Source organism: Mesoplodon mirus (genome assembly GCF_964341445.2).
Source record: "Mesoplodon mirus genome assembly, chromosome: 14".
In the NCBI taxonomy this organism is placed as follows: domain Eukaryota; kingdom Metazoa; phylum Chordata; class Mammalia; order Artiodactyla; family Ziphiidae; genus Mesoplodon; species Mesoplodon mirus.
The window spans coordinates 64,394,007-64,411,281 of NC_138990.1; the positions used below are offsets into that span (position 1 = coordinate 64,394,007).

The following is a 17,275-nucleotide window of genomic DNA, read 5'->3' on the forward strand; positions in this document are numbered from 1 at the left end:
ACCATTTTACTTTTATTCAGTCACGATTGTTCAGACTAACAGAGATGGCCAAGATGGAGAGGGGTGAACTTTTAGTACAGAAGTAGGTATGAGAGTATAATGACCTCTGGAATAGAACCTGCTGATTTTACCAGCCTTTTAAAACCCATTTTTCTTATAGAATATCCATAATTATGTTAGCTCTTGAGTATTATATAAATCTGTAGTACTTGTAGGCTTGTATATAATTAAGACTAAAGTATTAATATTTTTGTGTTTTCTTGGCTAATTTAATCTGTTTAAGGGCAATCCTTATTGAAATGCAGGTCAGGTTCTTATTTTCATTGTGAATAATTAAAGAAGAGAACTTTCATTATCTCTAGTACCTCTTAATTCTCCTTTATAATAGACTCTGTTTTATAAAGAACATGAATATTATCACTCTTTTCCTTTTTCAGAATCTGATATTGACGCTGCCACTGCAATGATGCTTTTAAATACTTCTATAGAACAAGGAATTTTGGAATGTAAGCAATCATGCTTTTCTTTTTAAAATACATTTTTTGTGAGTGCCTTTCAAATGTCATTTTTAAAAAAAATATTTATTTATTTGGCTGCTCCAGGTCTTAGTTGCAGCACGCGGGATCTTCGCTGCGGCATGCAGGCTCTTTTAGTTGCAGCATGTGGTCTCTTTAGTTGTGGCATGCGGCGTCTTTTAGTTGCGGCATGTGGGATCTAGTTCCCTGACCAGAGATAGAACCCGGGCCCCCTGCATTGGGAGCACGGAGTCTTAACCACTGGACCACCAGGGAAGTCCCTCAAATGTCATTTAGAATGCAAAATATTTCACTGTTACAGGCAGAATTACTTCTTTCTAACTAGATTGTGTTTTCATCTGAATAACTTAGTTTCTGTTTTATTATATTTCTTTTAATTTATGTGAGCAATTGAGAGATCGAGGTTAATGCTGTGATAGATCTTGTTACATTGACCAAGAAATGAAGAAATAAATGGCATACTTAGAAATTAAGCTTGAAGATTTAAAAGTAAAAATGAAAGCTATGAATAAGAAAACACAGAAAAGTATGTTTATAACCTTGAAATGGAAAAAGCCTTTTTTGAGATGAGATGCAAAATGCAAAATCCATAAAAGCTGTGTAAATTTAATTAAACATCAAAATTTTAGAGTTCTGACAACAGCAGATATCTTTAAGCATAACACTGGGACAACATATTTATTCACTTTATATAACAGACAAAGGAATAATACTGAGTATACATGTGTATATAAAAAAGATTTTATAAGTAAGAAATAAGGAAACAGTTCAACAGAAAAGTCAGCAAAATACATGAATAGGTGGGCCTCAGAGGAAGAAATATATAGATGGACAACACACATTTGAAAAGATGCGGCTTCTCTAGAAATCAGGGAGATGCAAAATGAAACGATATTGAGATACTATCTTTTTTGTCCATGAGATTATGAAAAATTAAAATGATTGATAATATTAGGGGTTAAGTATAAGAAGTGGGTATTGTCATACACTGTAGAATATAAATTGGTACAACCATTTTGGAAGGCAGTTTGGAAATACCAATTAAAACTTAAAATGTGTATATTCTTTTACTTGTTAATTGTATTTCTTGTTATCTCTCCTAGAAAAATATTGCGTATGTGTAAGAAAGGGCGTGTGGATAGATTTTCATTGCAGTATTATTTGTAATAGTGGAAAACTGGCAACAACCTAAATATCAATAAGTAAATGGTTAGCTAACCAGTGGCACATTGATATTGAGGCATTCTGTGCAGGCAGCTCAAAGTAATTATATTGTCCTTGGAAAGGTCAAGACATACCATTAAGTGGTTTAAAAATGTTTCACATTAATATCTACAGGATGATATGGTCTGCATAAAATTTAAAAATCCACAAAACATTACCAATCTAAAGCACTTATTCCGGAGTGATATAGTAGTTTTAAATGGCCTGTTTCTGCAATCAAATGCATTTGATTTATTGATGGAAGCTTTATTTTCCACAGGTGAGAAGCCTCTTCCTCTTAAAACAGCAGTACAAAAAAAAAGGAGTTATAGCAATGCATTTAATCATTCCAGTGCTATGCGATTACACGAGAGTGATTCTTTAGCCACCAGCATTGATCCAAAAGAAGACCACAATTACAGTGCAAGTAGCATGACAGCACAGCGTTGTGCATCCAGGTCTAGTGTGTCTTCCCTGTCTTCTGTGGATGAGGTATATGAATTTATCCCAAAGAATAGCCATGTAGGAAGTGATGGCAGTGAAGGATTTCACAGTGAAGAAGATACAGACGTTGATTATGAAGATGATCCTCTTGGAGACAGTGGCTATGCATCACAGGCTTGTGCAGATACCTCTGGAAAAGGACAGCCAGACAAAAAGATGCGAAAACAGTCGTGTCAAGAAATTGATGAGGAGCTCAAAGAGGCAGCTGGATCTCTGCTCCACCTTGCTGGAATTCGTACATGTCTAGGTTCCCTAATAAGTACTGCAAAGACACAAAATCAAAAGCAACGGAAAAAATAAAAATACTTATTAGTGTGAAATTATTTTTAAATGTGGCAATACTCTTCTACTTAATTCTTTACAAGGGATATCAAAGCCATAATGGACTTCTTTTGTTTCAGGGTGGGGGAGGGGTGCTAATTACCTGTTTATTTCTAAACATTTTTGTTTTTTAAATTTTTATTAAATAATTGCTGTTAGGATCATGCCCAATCATAAATATGATGTGAAGTCCTAAAAGCATAATTTCTGTGATAAGTGTGAAACCCCAGCCTTTGTCTTAAACTTGTAGGGAAAATCTTTTATTCTATTAATGTGTCCAGATATAAGAATTGGCAACTCTGTAACATATTTTTTTCATTTTCTCTTCCAATCTGTAATTAATTATAGTTGCTGATCCAGCTAAAAATTTTGCTGCTTTCTTTCTCACATACTCCTCTCTTGACACAATGCAATCCAATAGGATGAGATTTCAATTTTTTATTTTGTCTTAATTTTTGTTTTTTGTTTTTTGGGTTTTTTTTTTTTGCGGTACACGGGCCTCTCACCATTGTGGCCTCTCCCGTTGCGGAGCACAGGCTCCAGACACGCAGGCTCAGCGGCCATGGCTCACGGGCCCAGCCGCTCCGCAGCATGTGGAATCTTCCCAGACCGGGGCACGAACCCGTGTCCCCTGCATCGGCAGGCGGACTCCCACTGTGCCACCAGGGAAGCCCAATTTTTGTTTTTAATTATTTTTTGTTGACACATGAACAAAGTTGAATATAAATTGGAAAAGATCCTAGATGTCTAGAAAGTTCCTTTTGGATACATAGGCAGTATAGCAAAAATTCTAAGATTTAGAAAAGGCAATTTTGTGATGTAATTTCATTTAAGAACACTCTAATTCCTATTACAATATTATCTGAAATTTCTTAACTTCCCAGATATTGCATAGCATTTATTGGAGCCATTTCTTCTTTCCCAAAGTGCTTTGCAACCATTGTTTAAATTTTAGCCACTGTCTTTGTTGAGGAGAAACTATCCAATGAGAGGATATAGCCATAGAGTGTATTAGGAAGTTAACACCCATTTTGTCACACTTCTGTAATAAGAGGATCTTTCATTTGCTTGTTAAATGTGCTGCATTCTGAGATTCTTGTAGTACAAATGGACTGTAATCTAATATAAACATTTTGAATACATATTACTTATGTTATTGTAAATAAAGGTAGATCATTTAGGAAAAAACTTCTGCCCAAACTTTGTATGAATTAAATTTGTATGTGCACCCAGTTAAGTTAAAGGATTTAACAAAACTATAGAGACAAAATGCCTTCGTGGATTTCAAAATTCGTATAAAATTAAATCTTATATAATACATCCTTTTGAGGAGGCAGTGTAATACCTATTATGTGCCATTAAATCCAAGCTAAAAGATTTTGTTACTGTTCAAAATGTGTATTGACCAAGGCCTTTTTCAGTATTTGAACAAATCTGCTTGCATGATACATTTTTTCATATCATTTATATAATGTGACTATGTCATTCAAAAGGAACAAGGGATACTAATAAAAACTAATTCACTATATATTTTTTTACAGTGGCAGAAGCAACTTTCCAAAAGTTCAGTCTTATCTCATGCTACATCCTGTTTCATAGACAATGACCTTGTTTTCATTTTCTGATAATTTCATATATACATATACATACAGACATATACATACATACACACATAAGCTCACCATTTTGGTTTGTTACCTTCAGCTGCTTCTATGACGATAAAGCATTTTCTTGGATTTTTTTTAAACAAACATTTTTAACTTGTAGAGTTTATTTGGGCAAAACTGAAACAAGAAGCATAATGAAAACGTCTTTTTCAGTTGGCAAGACTTTAAGCCAGGGATAACAACATTAATATTACCTGTCCTGTTCCCATGTTAATTGTAATTGAACCTGGATAGCCACATTAATAGAATCGGTGCTGTTGAAAAATAGTAATCTTTCAATTCGTTGATAATGAATAAGTGTGCAGGATGAGGTATTGGATTTTTTTGTTCTTCATATATGTCACATCTACAGAAAATGGCTAACCCAAGTTAACATCTTTTACTGTAGACAGTGACTATAACACCAAAAATTGTTTTTACCATGGTATAAGTAGTACCCAGATTATAAAAATCATTTTAATAACAAAATGTTTTTAAGCTATTTACTGTGGCCCTCTGGATAGACCTTATTAACAATGTTTTAATGATCTGGTTCCAATTTATCTTGTTCAACTGAAATTCTGTACCACAAGTGTTCTGTCTGGTTCCTGTCCATTAGATAATTAGTATTTGTGAAGTAAAGAAGAATAAGATAAGGAGAGGGAGAGTCCTTCCCAGTTCAAATAGAGATCTTCAGAGTTATTTTTGTCTTAATATAAATAGCAATAACTCTTTAAACTTGATTTTCTCTCCCTCTTCATTGTACTCTTCCCACAAATTTAAAAGTTAAAAGTTCTATTCATCACTAGCAAGGTCAATAAACTTTCACACTAAAACCTAACAGGAAGTAGTTATAGGATATTTTTTATTGAATTCTTATATAGAATTCAGTGCATCACTTTCCATGTGCTGATTTACCAAGGCAGTTATTTTTAAGGTGAAGAACCTTTTTAATTATGGTCCCCCATTAGTACTTCCATAGCTATCCCATTCCTCAGGTTTGTTGAGATAAAAACATGGCTAATAACCACCCAGTTAAGGAAAGTCATTTCAAGTCCTATGGACTGGAACTTGTATTTCTAAGAATATATTACTAGCAAATTTTACTATAATAAAAACAACTTGGCAATCCTGGAGAGATTTTATATTTTAAAACTGTGACTTAAACTAACATATAATTTGCCTTGCATCAATATAAATTGTTACAACCAATTCCAGTTTATAATAGATCCCTAGTAAAGTTTTAACAGTTAATCTTTATCTTTCACATCCCAAATAGAACCAGTGTTTCATGAATATGTATTTTTGAAGTTTATTTGTGCAATATATTACTAAGTTAGTTCATGTTTTATTTTACTTTTCAAATTCAGAGAAAGAAAGTATTACATGGAGAAGCTAATTATTGGTGGATCACCTCCTTTTTTCCACCTTTGAGCCTTTCATGTCCTCCTTGTAACCAATGTGACTTCTCTTAACTCAGATTCCTTTGTATATAGTAAAGTTTAGAATATATATATTTTTTCTTTTGCTACTTTCTGAGGCATTATGTAAAGTGTCATACTGGGTCGTCAGTTAAATATATGTTAGCACGAATTCAAAACTAGAGAAAGTTTTAAGGGGGGGAAATGTGTGTGTCTTGGTAGACCAGGAGGCCTTTCCCAGCAATTTAAGCAACAGGTGTGAATACTTCACAAATCTGTGAAGACTATTGTCTTAAATACTACAGTAACTTAACAACCTTTTGTGAAGACCATAGCATTTAATTAAGAAACTTTGAGGCTTTCTAGTTTACATATATTTTATAGTTTTTTGTTAGTTTGAAAAGTTATATAAGCTTTGATTTAAACAAAGTTTGCTTTAGTATGTTAATGATGTAGTCAAAATATTTATTGAAAGACAAAGTAGAGTATTTTAATGTTATACCTGCCATTTTTTTAAAAGCACATTTTTTGCATCTAACTGCCAGTGCCATTGTCAAAACTTGTTTTTAAAATTGTTGTACATTTCTTATTAAACTAAGTGCTTAACTTTAAAGTATTATGTTGCCATTATATAGTGTATAAAAATGTATAATTGCCAATTCATTGTAACTATTATTTATTTTTAAGTGAAAGTGTAAGAATGCTTTCTGATTCAAGAAATTTGAGTTATTAAACTGTCCTTATCCTCTTCTCTAATGTAGCATAAAAATTACCCTGAGTTTGAGTTATAATTGCCAGTAAGTAGATGACCAGTCCAAATGAACCACTTCTCAGTTGCAAGTCTTTGCTCATATTAAAAACAACTTAACAAATGTTTAGTTTTTGTATCTAATCTCTGATTATTAAATTGTTTATAAAGTTTATTTTTACCAAAGAGATGCAATTCATTATGATAAAGTATTACAGAATAAACCTTGTTTTATAACATACTTGTACTTACTCTGTCCTTTGGGGGTTGGTAGTATAGATGTAGGTGATTCATACTCCTACACACACACACACTGACACACTCTTTCTATTCCAGTGTTACAAAGTTGGAGTCATGCAGATGAAGAATAAAAGTTTTAATTTCAGAAATTTTTAAAGGCTGTTTTTTGAAAGTATTCTTTTTCCTGATTTTTATATGTCATCTTAATCATTGAAAGCTAAAATAGTGTGAATTACATTATTCTCTTCCTGAAGCTGAACTTTTCCTGTTCGTATATATAATTAGATATTTTGAAATATAACTAAGAAAAATTGAGTAGAATATGTAATTATTAAGGCTATTTCTGAGAATTCCCTGGTGGTCCAGTGTTTAGGACTGTACACTCTCACTGCTGAGGGCCTGGGTTCAGTGCCTGGTCAGGGAACTAAGATCCCACAAGCCACACGGCACGGCCAAAAAAAAAGACTATTTCTAAATACAGTTGACCCTTGAACAACGTGGAGGTTAATTCACATATAACGTATAGTCAGCCCTCTGTATCTTCAGTTCCTCCGCAAAGGCAGATTCAACTAACCGTGGACTGTGTAGTATTGTAGTACTTACTATTGAAAAATATCCAAGTATGAGTAGACTCTCGAAGTTCAAACCCACTTTACTCAAGGGTCAACTGTACAGTAGTTTTACTTCAAAAATACCCATAATAACCACCTGTTAAAAATCGGGCATCCATTGTAAAATGGAATAATCTACAACCAGTATTTTGATTTTAATTCCCCCTGTCACTTTGAAGTTCTGTGCTGGTCATTTAAACGGTAGTATCTACCTAGAGTTGTGTATTCAAAATGAGTTGGTGAGACAGCCATATTGATTTTAAACTCCCTTTGAAATCCAGATTCATTTAAAAATAGCCATTTGGCATTCATGTATTTGTCCCTTTAAAGTGAATCTTATTCTCACTATTAGATTCACCACTTTCTCACTCATACAAGTTCTGAGCTAGTATAATTTTTATACACCATGTTTAGAAAAATATTAAAATATAGGTTAAAACATGTTTAGTCTTTTCCTCAAGAATTTCAGGACATGGATCTTTTTTTTTTTTTTTTGGAAATGAAGCTAGCAAAAAGTACAAAAATTTAGATATAAAAGTGTTGAGAATCTTTAAGAATGAAAATAATTACTAATCTTAGAAATAGCCATATTAATATGCTCCATGAAATTTTAAGTAGAGGAATGTTTAGACGCTGTCATCCTCTAAATTAAAATAGCCATGTGCTACACAGAGAATATAACATATTTAAGGATAGTTTGTGTTCCAAAAGATTGTTGGAAAACTAGAAACTCTTCAGTGAACTTCAGGGCAAGTTATGTGCCTCATAATATAGTGGATAAACAACAATCCCTCCTTAACTGAAAGTGATTCTTACACAAATTTTGTTTAGGTGGATTTTCTTCCATTATAGATTTTCCTTAACCGTGAGGTTTTGGTTCAAGTTAATACTTAACAAATCCACCTTGTTGGGAAATTTTAATAATAGAGGAAACTAGGAGTTGTGCAGGAAAGAAAGACTGTAAAAATTATTAATTTAGGGAAGATTTAAGAACCTGAAGCAAAATTGCTATCTGCTGGTTGAGAGTTTGAAATAGAGACTGCAGCCAGATTAAAGTACTCTGCAGTCGGGAATTCCCTGGCGGTCCAATGGTTAGGACTTGGTGTTTTAAGCGAGGCTAAATAAATAAAGTCCTCTGCCATGGGACTAAATTCATGTGGTAATCCTGTATATTGAGACGAATTGACAAAAAGTTGCACACCCTTTGTGAACTGAACATCTTTTCACTGAAGTATTTCAATGCTTAATCCCAAGCACTGGGTTTTAAGTGTTGGACATACAATACACACTAAGAAGAAAAATAGACAATCCCTCTCTTAAAAATGTAAACACAATTGTGAATTGTGATTGCCATAAAAGAAGAAAATAAGGAGCTCTCAAAATATATAACATTTAATCTGGGGTTTCAGGGGAGGTTACCCTGAGGAATGTAATTTAAGCTGAAATCTGAAAGAAGCAGATAATTTGGGAATGAAAGCATGGCAAATTCTTCTGGGCAAGGATAACAGCATTCACTAAGAACCCTGTGATTGGAGGAAACATGAGATTTTCAGTGAACTAACAGGCTAGTCTTACAAAGCAAAAGAGCTGGGGCCAAACTTTGCAAAGCCATGTGAGTCAAAGATTAGGGCTTTTATTTTAAGTACCTAGGGAAGCCGATGAAGGTGTATGTGGTTTAAGAAATCACCCTAACACTTTATGGGTTTTTTCCCCCAATTTTATTCCATGACATGGTTTTCTCCCCCCCCCTCTTTTTTTGTATTGGAGTATAGTTGATTTACAATGTTTCAGGTATATAGCAAAGAGATTCAATTATATGTATATAACTGAATATATATATATATATACACACACTTTTCAGATTCTTTTCCATTATAGGTTATTACAATATGTTGAATACAGTTCCCTGTGCTATACAATAGGTCCTCATTGTTTCACCCCGACACTTTGACTTGCAGCCATAATGAAGTAACAGGGTCAGATTTAAGCTCCTCTGTAAACAACCAGAAAACTGGGCAAAATATATGAAATATTTTTGACGCGATCAATAAGAGTGATATAATTCTAGCCAGATTAATTAATGGGAAAAAAAAGAGGACACAAATTAGCAAAATCAGAAATGAAATGAGACATAAGGACAGATCCTACAGGTATTAAAAGGATAATAAAAGAGTACTATTAAGACCGTTAAGCCAATACATTCAACTTAGATGAAATGAACAGATTTTTCTGAAGTATAATTGACTTACAATATTATATTAGTTTCAAGTGTACAGCATAGCATGGTGATTCAATATTTTTATACATTACAAAATGATTACCATGATAAGTCTAGTTACCATCTGTCACCATACAAAGTTATTACGATATTACTGTATTCCCTATGCTGTACATTACATCCCTGTGACTTACTTATTTTACAACTAAAGTTTGTATCTCTTAATCTCCCTCACCTATTTCACTCATTTCTCCCATCCCACCTCCCCTCTGGCAACAACCAGTTTGTTCTATATACGTATCTATGAATCTATTTCTGTTTTGTTACATTTGTTTTGATTTTTAGATTCCACATATAAGTGAAATCATACTGTATTTGTCTTTGTTTTATTTCATTTAGCATAATACACTTTAGGTCCACCCATATTGTTACAGGCTGCAAGATTTCATTTTTCATGGCATATATATATAGATAGATAGGTAGATATGTGTGTGTGTGTGTGTGTGTGTGTGTGTATACCACATCTTTATTCATCTATCAGCGGACACTTAGGTTGCTTCCATATCTTGGCTATTTTAAATAATGCTGCAATGAAAATAGAGATTAATATATGTTTTTGAATTCATGTTTTTGTTTTCTTCAGATAAATACCCAGAAGTGGAAATGCTGGATTATGGTAGTTCTAGTTTTAATATTTTGAGGAATCTCCATACTGTTTTCCATATTGGCTGTACCAATTTATATGCCCACAAATAGCACAAGGGTTCCCTTTCATCTACATCCTTCCCAACACCTGTCTTTTATTGTCTTTTTGATAGTAGCTTTTCTGACAGGTGTAAGGTGGTATCTCTCTGTGGTTTTGATTTGCATTTCCATTATGATATTGATGTTGAGCACCTTTTCACGTGTCTGTTGCCATCTGTATGTCTTCTTTGGGAAAATGTCTATTCAGGTCCTCTACCCATTTTTCAGTCAGGTTGTTTGTTTTTTTGATGTTGACTTGTATGAGTCCTCTACATTTTGAATAGTAACCCCTTATCAGTTATATCATTTGCAAATATTTTCTTCTATTCAGAAGGCTGTTTTATCATTTGTTAATAGTTTCTTCACTGTGCAAAAGCTTTTTAGTTTGATGGAGTCCCTTTTGTTTATTTTTGTGCTTATTTCCCTTGCCTGAGGGGAAAAATATTGCTAAGACAAATGTCAAAGAACATATTACTAAGCTTTCTTCTAAGAATTTTATGGCCTCAGGTGTTACATTTAAGTCTTTAATCCATTTTGAGTTTATCTTTGTATATCGTGTGAGAAAGTAGTCCAGTTTGATTCTTTTGCATGTAGCTGCCCAATTTTCCCAACACCATTTATTGAAGAGGCTGTCTTTTTCCCATTGTGTGTTCTTGATTCTTTGTCATAGATTAATTGATATTATAAGCATGGGTTTATTTCTGGGCTCTCTGTTCTCTTCCACTGATGTATATGTCTGTTTTTGCGCCAGTACTATACTGTTTTGTTTACTGTAACTTTGTAGTATACCTTGAAATCAAATAGCATAATACTTCCAGCTTTGTTCTTCTTTCTCAAGATTATTTTGGTAAGACAGGGTCTTTTGTGTTTCAGTTCAAAGTACTTGTTTTAGTTCTGAGAAAAATGCATTGATATTGTGATAGGATTGCATAGAATCTGAAAGATTGCCTGGGGAATTCAGTCATTTTAGCAATATTAATTCTTCCAGTCCATGAGCATGGAATATTTGTTTGTGTTATGTTCAATTTCTTTCATCAATGTCTCATAGTTCTCCCAGTACAGGTCTTTTACCTCCTTAGTTAGATTTATTCCTAGGTACTTTATTCTTTTTGATGTAGTTGTAAGTGTTGGCTGTAGGTTTGTCATATATGACTTAATAAAAGTCATATGTTCAGTTATGTTCCTTCTATACCCACTTCACTGAGAGTTTTTATCATAAATGATATTGAATTTTGTCAAAAGTTTTTCTGCATCTATTGAGATGATCATATAATTTTTATTCTTCAATTTGTTAATATGGTGTATCACATTGATTGATTTGAGATATTGAACCATCCTTTCATTCCTGCGATAAATCCCACTTGATCATGGTGTAGGATCCTTTTAATGTATTGTTGAGTTCAGTTTGTTAATACTTTGTTGAGGATTTTTGAATTTATGTTCTTGTGTTGGCTTGTAATTTTCTTTTTTTTGTAGTACCTTTGTCTGGTATCAGAGTGATGTTGGCCTCAAAGAATGAGTTTAGAAGCATTCCTTTCTCTGCAATTTTTTGGAATAGTTTGACAAGGATAGGTATTAACTCCTTTAAATATTTGGTAGAATTCACCTGTGAAGCCATCTGAAACGTCCTGGATGTTTGCTTGTTGGGAGTGTTTAAATTACCGATTAAATTTCATTAGTGATAATCAGTCTGTTCATATTTTCCATTTCTTCCAGATTCAGTCTTGGGAGGTTATACATTTCTAGGAATCTGTTCATTTCTTCTAGGTTGTCCATTTTATTGGTGTATAATTGTTCATAGTAATCTCTTATGATCCTTTTTATTTCTGTGGTGTCAGTTGTAAGTTCCCTTTCATTTCTGATTTTATTTATTTGAGACTGTTCTCTTTTTTTCTTGATAAGTCTGGCTAAAAGTTTATCTATTTTGTTTATCTTTTCAAAGAACCAGATCTTAGTTTTCTTCATCTTTTCTATTGTTTTTTAGTCTCTATTTCACTTATTTGTGCTATGATCTTTATTACTTCTTTTCTTCTAACTTTGGGTTTTGTTTGTTCTTTTTCTAGTTCCTTTACGTGTAAGTTTAGGTTATATGAGATTTTTTGTTTGTTTATTGGGGTAGGCTTGTATCACTATAAACCAACCATAAATAATATATAATATAATATACATACAATGTATATACATACCATAATGCATACCATATTTTGTTTACCTATTCATCTGTTAATGAATATTTGAATTGTTTCTACCTGTTGGGTCTTATGCATAATGCTGCTGTGAACATTGGTGCACAAGTATCTGTTTAAATACCTACTTTCAATTTTGGGAGGTATATACCTAGAAGTAGAATTACCAGATGATATGATAATTCTGTGTTCAGTTTTTTTGTGGAACCATGATACTGTTTTCTACAGCAGCTGTACCCTTTTACATTCCCACAGCAATGCTCAAGTGTCCAATTTTTCCATATCCCCTCCAACACTTGTTCTTTTCTTCCTTTCTCTCTCTCTCTCTCTCTCTCTCTCTCTCTCTCTCTCTCATAATAGTAATCCTAAATCATCCTAACGGAGGTGAAGTAGGGTGCCTCACGCTTTCCCATGTCCAGCAAACAGAGGCACTGACAATCTTTTCTTCCAGACTATATTTTCAAGGATATTTTTATAGTGGATGACTGTGGAAGATGGATATAGTGTCTCCCTTCAGAGTAGAGGACAGGTTTGTTAGCGGTCCAGCATAATAAAGAGAATGGCTCCCTTTGGGGCAAAGGTCAGACACATTTGCTTGCAGCCTTTATAAAATATTAGGGTTTCCTAAGCAGCATCCACCTGGGCTGCTCTGCACAGCCCCATGGGAAAACAGACCCAAAGTGACTGTGACGCTCATGTTGCTTGCTGTACTGTAAGTAATAAATTTCTTTGTCTCTGACCCAGGAGTCTCATGTTTTCTGCCAGCATCCATGAAACTGTAGCAGGTAAGCTTGTTAGCTTGAAAGTACTGTAAAAGCTCACATCCTTCACAGTTCTTGATATTCTTCTGCCTGATAAAAGGCATCTCTGAAAAATCTACAGCAAACATCGTATCGAATGGTGAGAGGCTGACCACTTCCCCTTTAATTATGAATAAGCCAAGGGTGTCCCCTCTCATTACTTCTATATTTTACTGGACCTCCTTGCCACTTTGGTAGGGCCAAAAAATAAAATAAAAGGAGGAGGGACGGGGTGGGATAACTAAAGGGCATAGAACTCGGAATGGTAGAAATAAAGTCACCTTTATTTCCAGACAACATGATTGTGTATATAAAAAATCCTAAGAAATCTACAAAAGGCTACTAGAACTAATAAATTTAACAAGGCCACAGGATACTAGGTTGAATGATTTATAAAAATCTATTGTACTCCAATATAGTAGCAGCAAACTTCTGGAAGATGAAATATTTTAAAATACTATTTATATTAGTATGCAAGAAATGAAATACAAAGGAGAAAATTTAACAAAACATGTGCAAGACCTGTGCAATGAAAACTATAAACCCTAGCTGAGAGAACTTAAGAACATCTAAATAAATGGACAGATACACTGTGTTCATGGATCCAAAGACTTAAATATTGTTAAGATGTCAATTCTCTCCAAATTTATCTACACATTCAATTCAGTCCCAATCAAAATCTAGCAGGCTCTTTTGAGGAAATTCGCATGCTGATTCTAAAATGTATATGGAAATGCAAATGACTTAGAATAACCAAAAGCATTTTTTAAAAAGAGTTGAATGGCTTATACTACCTGATTTCAAATTTCACTATAAAGTTATAATAAACACAGTATGGTTTAATATATATATTTCAATGAAACAGAATAGTCCAGGAAGAAAATCCACATTATATGAGCAGTTGGCTTTTTTTTTTTTTTTTTTTTTTTTTTTTGCGGTATGCGGGCCTCTCACTGTTGTGGCCTCTCCTGTCGCGGAGCACAGGCTCTGGACGCGCAGGCTCAGCGGCCATGGCTCATGGGCCCATCTGCTCCGTGGCATGTGGGATCCTCCCGGACCAGGGCCCGAACCCACGTCCCATGCATCGGCAGGAGGACTCTCAACCACTGCGCCACCAGGGAAGCCCAAGCAGTTGATTTTTGACAAAGGTGCCAAGTTAATTCAAAGGACTAAGGATAATTTTTTTAAAATGGTGCTGGACAATTGTATATACATGTGGAAAATGATGAATCTTGACTTATCTCTCACCATACATGAAAATTTATTTAAAATCAATATCACTGACCTAAATGTTAAAGCTAACTGTAAAACTTTTAGAAGAAAACACAGAGGAAAACCTTTTTGACTTCAGATCAAGCAAAGATTTCTTAGATAAAACACACGAGGGCCTCCCTGGTGGCGCAGTGGTTGAGAGTCCGCCTGCCGATGCAGGGGATACGGGTTCGTGCCCCGGTCTGGGAGGATCCCATATGCCGCGGAGCGGCTGGGCCCGTGAGCCGTGGCCGCTGGGCCTGCGCATCCGGAGCCTGTGCTCCGCGACGGGAGAGGCCACAACAGTGAGAGGCCCGCATACCGCAAAAAAAAAAAAAAAAAAAAAAAAAAACCACACGAAACACAAACCATAAGAGAAAAAAATTTATAAACTGATCCTCATCAAAATTAAAAACTCTTGCTCTCCAAAAGACACCATTAAGAAAATGAAAGAGCAAACAACATACTGGGAGAAAATATTCACAACATGTATATCTGACAAAGGATTGTATTCAGAATATTAAAAAAACTCCTACAAGTCAATATTAAAGAGACATAAACCGAGCAAAAAACAGGTAAAGATTTGAACAGACTGTTAACCCAAAATATATATGAATAGCAGATAAGACCACAGAAAGGTGCTCAACATCATTAGTCATCAGAGAAATGCATACTAAAACCCCAATGAGATACTACTACACATCCAATAGACTGTCTAAAATTAGAAGGATTGACAATACAAGTGAATTTTAAAATGTGAAGCAATTATAAATCTCATGGTTGCTGGTGGGAATATAAAGTAACACAGACACTTTGAAAAACAGTTCGGCAGTTTCTTATAAACATACACTTATTATATAGCCTGGTGTACTAGTCTATTAGGTCTGTTTGCTACAATAAACTGCCACTGACTGGATGGCTTAAGAAACAAACATTTATTTTCTCACAGTTCTGGAGGCAAGAAGTCCAAGATAGAGGTGTGGGCAGAGTGGGTGGAGTGAGAGCTAAAACACATACACAGACATTGGGGAGAAAAGCTCCTTGACCTTCTAACTTGTTTTAGCAAACCAAAATAAGTTGTCCTATTTGAACTGCAGAGTAAAGGAGTTAATAAAAATTTGTTAGTAAGGAACAGATGATAAACTGAAATACATTCAACAGATTCTATTACTTTCAGAGCTGAGAGTTGAATAAAGACACTTCAAGTCAGATGGATGGCTCCCATACAAAATATGAGATGGATCGGAGAGAAAGAAATATTCTCTGAGGAGGGTTGGATAGGTGTGGAAAATCAGTTGCTGGGAGTTCAATGGTTTTTTAATTTTAATTAAATTAAGAACTACCTGAATCTGATTTAGTCATCTATGAAGGGTATTATCTGGAATGCTATAACTACTACTTAATGAGTGTTTTCTACTTGAAAGGCATGGCAAGTACTAAGCCAAGCATTTAGATATTGTTTGTTATTCCATTTAATCCTCACATCAACTCTTTGAGGTCAATGAGGTAAATTATTTATAGACGAAGAAATCCACACTCAAGGAGCTTAAATTGCCAATAGTTACACCATCTGGTAAATGGTTTAAAAAAACCAAGCCTGGTTCCTAAATTTGTGCTTTAACTACCCGGCTTTTCTGCCTCTGGTTTGTAGGACCAACCAAGCCCAAGAAGAATGATTGGCGTTTTATTCATGTATTCAACAAATCTTTGCCGAGGCCCTCGTGGTTCTGCAGTGAGCAAAACAGATAAAAGTCTCTGCCCTCATGGAGCTTACATTCTAGTGGGAGGAGACTGGCAAAATAAAAATTTGAAACAAAATACGGGGAGTGATATTGCTGTGAAGAGAAACAGGGGAGGGAGAGGAGAGGTGACAGCTGCTGTGTGGTCAGGCCACCCAAGATGGCTGTTCCCTTGCTCTCCACACATCCCCTGCTCAAGCAGTGTGTTCTTCACCTATATCCTAGTCACATGACTGGCCTTCCTACATACTTGCCCCCGGCCCAGCTAGTGATCGTTCTAACTTTAGATCAGACCGTCTCCACTGGGATAACTTATCAAAGGGGTGATGAAACTAGCAGAGGGCATCCCCCTCTGCTAGTTTCCCTAGTAACTAATGAGCCAACATGACATCATTTCCCCTATAACTGGTAACCTCCCCCTCCCACCAAGAGTGGAGATTGCCGCCATGTCCTGCCAACTGTCTGCTGCACACGGTGGGGCATTGCTTCAGGACCTTGTTTCAGAAGTGTAAGCTCCCAAATCCATTAAACCATAGATGTCTCTGTTGCTGACTCCAGGCTCTTTCTCCAATCTTGAAACTAGGCAAGTACAGGGCTTGCAGGCCTGCAGGGTGCAGCCCAACAGTTGCTGTTTTAGATGGGGAGGACCTCTTACCTAGGTGGCTCTGAGCAGGGATTAGAATGACGTGCGGGAACAACATACACAAATACCCAGAGGAAGGGATCAGTGAAGGCTAAAGTAGAGGCTGCAGCTATTTGATGTTTCTACAGCATTAGCAAGAGGAATAGCTATTTGCCTGGAGCATCCAGTGCAAAGGAAAGACTGGTAGGAGCTGAGGCCTGTGAAGTATTCAGGTACCAGGGACCATGTCTTGCAGAGTTCTGTGGCCACCACAGTAAGAACTTAGAATCCAAGATCTGTGAGTAATGTAATCAAATTATTGATATTTTTCTAAGGATTGCTACCACACCTTGAGATTTAGAGATTGTGCATAGCAAAGCTTAAATCCAAAATCTTAATTACCTTCTGACAAAACAGGACATCCTCTACATTATCACCTGTTACAGTTACCCTTCAAGCCAAAATAACTCCAAAACCAAGAAATG

At 35.1% G+C, this 17,275-nt stretch overlaps 1 protein-coding gene across 3 annotated transcripts in view; it reads left to right on the plus strand.

Annotated features, from left to right (window-relative positions):
- The window catches only part of FOXN2 (forkhead box N2), a 57,989-nt gene extending 51,369 nt beyond the window's left edge, over nt 1-6,620 (plus strand). For 2 of the 3 annotated variants that reach the window (XM_082641777.1, XM_082641778.1), the window contains exons 5-6: nt 438-506; nt 2,020-6,620. In XM_082641777.1, the coding sequence (XP_082497903.1) occupies nt 438-506; nt 2,020-2,543 (593 nt within the window). In that variant the 3' untranslated portion in view covers nt 2,544-6,620. The remainder of the gene's footprint in view (nt 1-437; nt 507-2,019) is intronic. The other variant, XM_082641779.1, reaches the window with a different exon arrangement.
- The last annotated feature ends 10,655 nt before the right edge of the window (nt 6,621-17,275 follow it).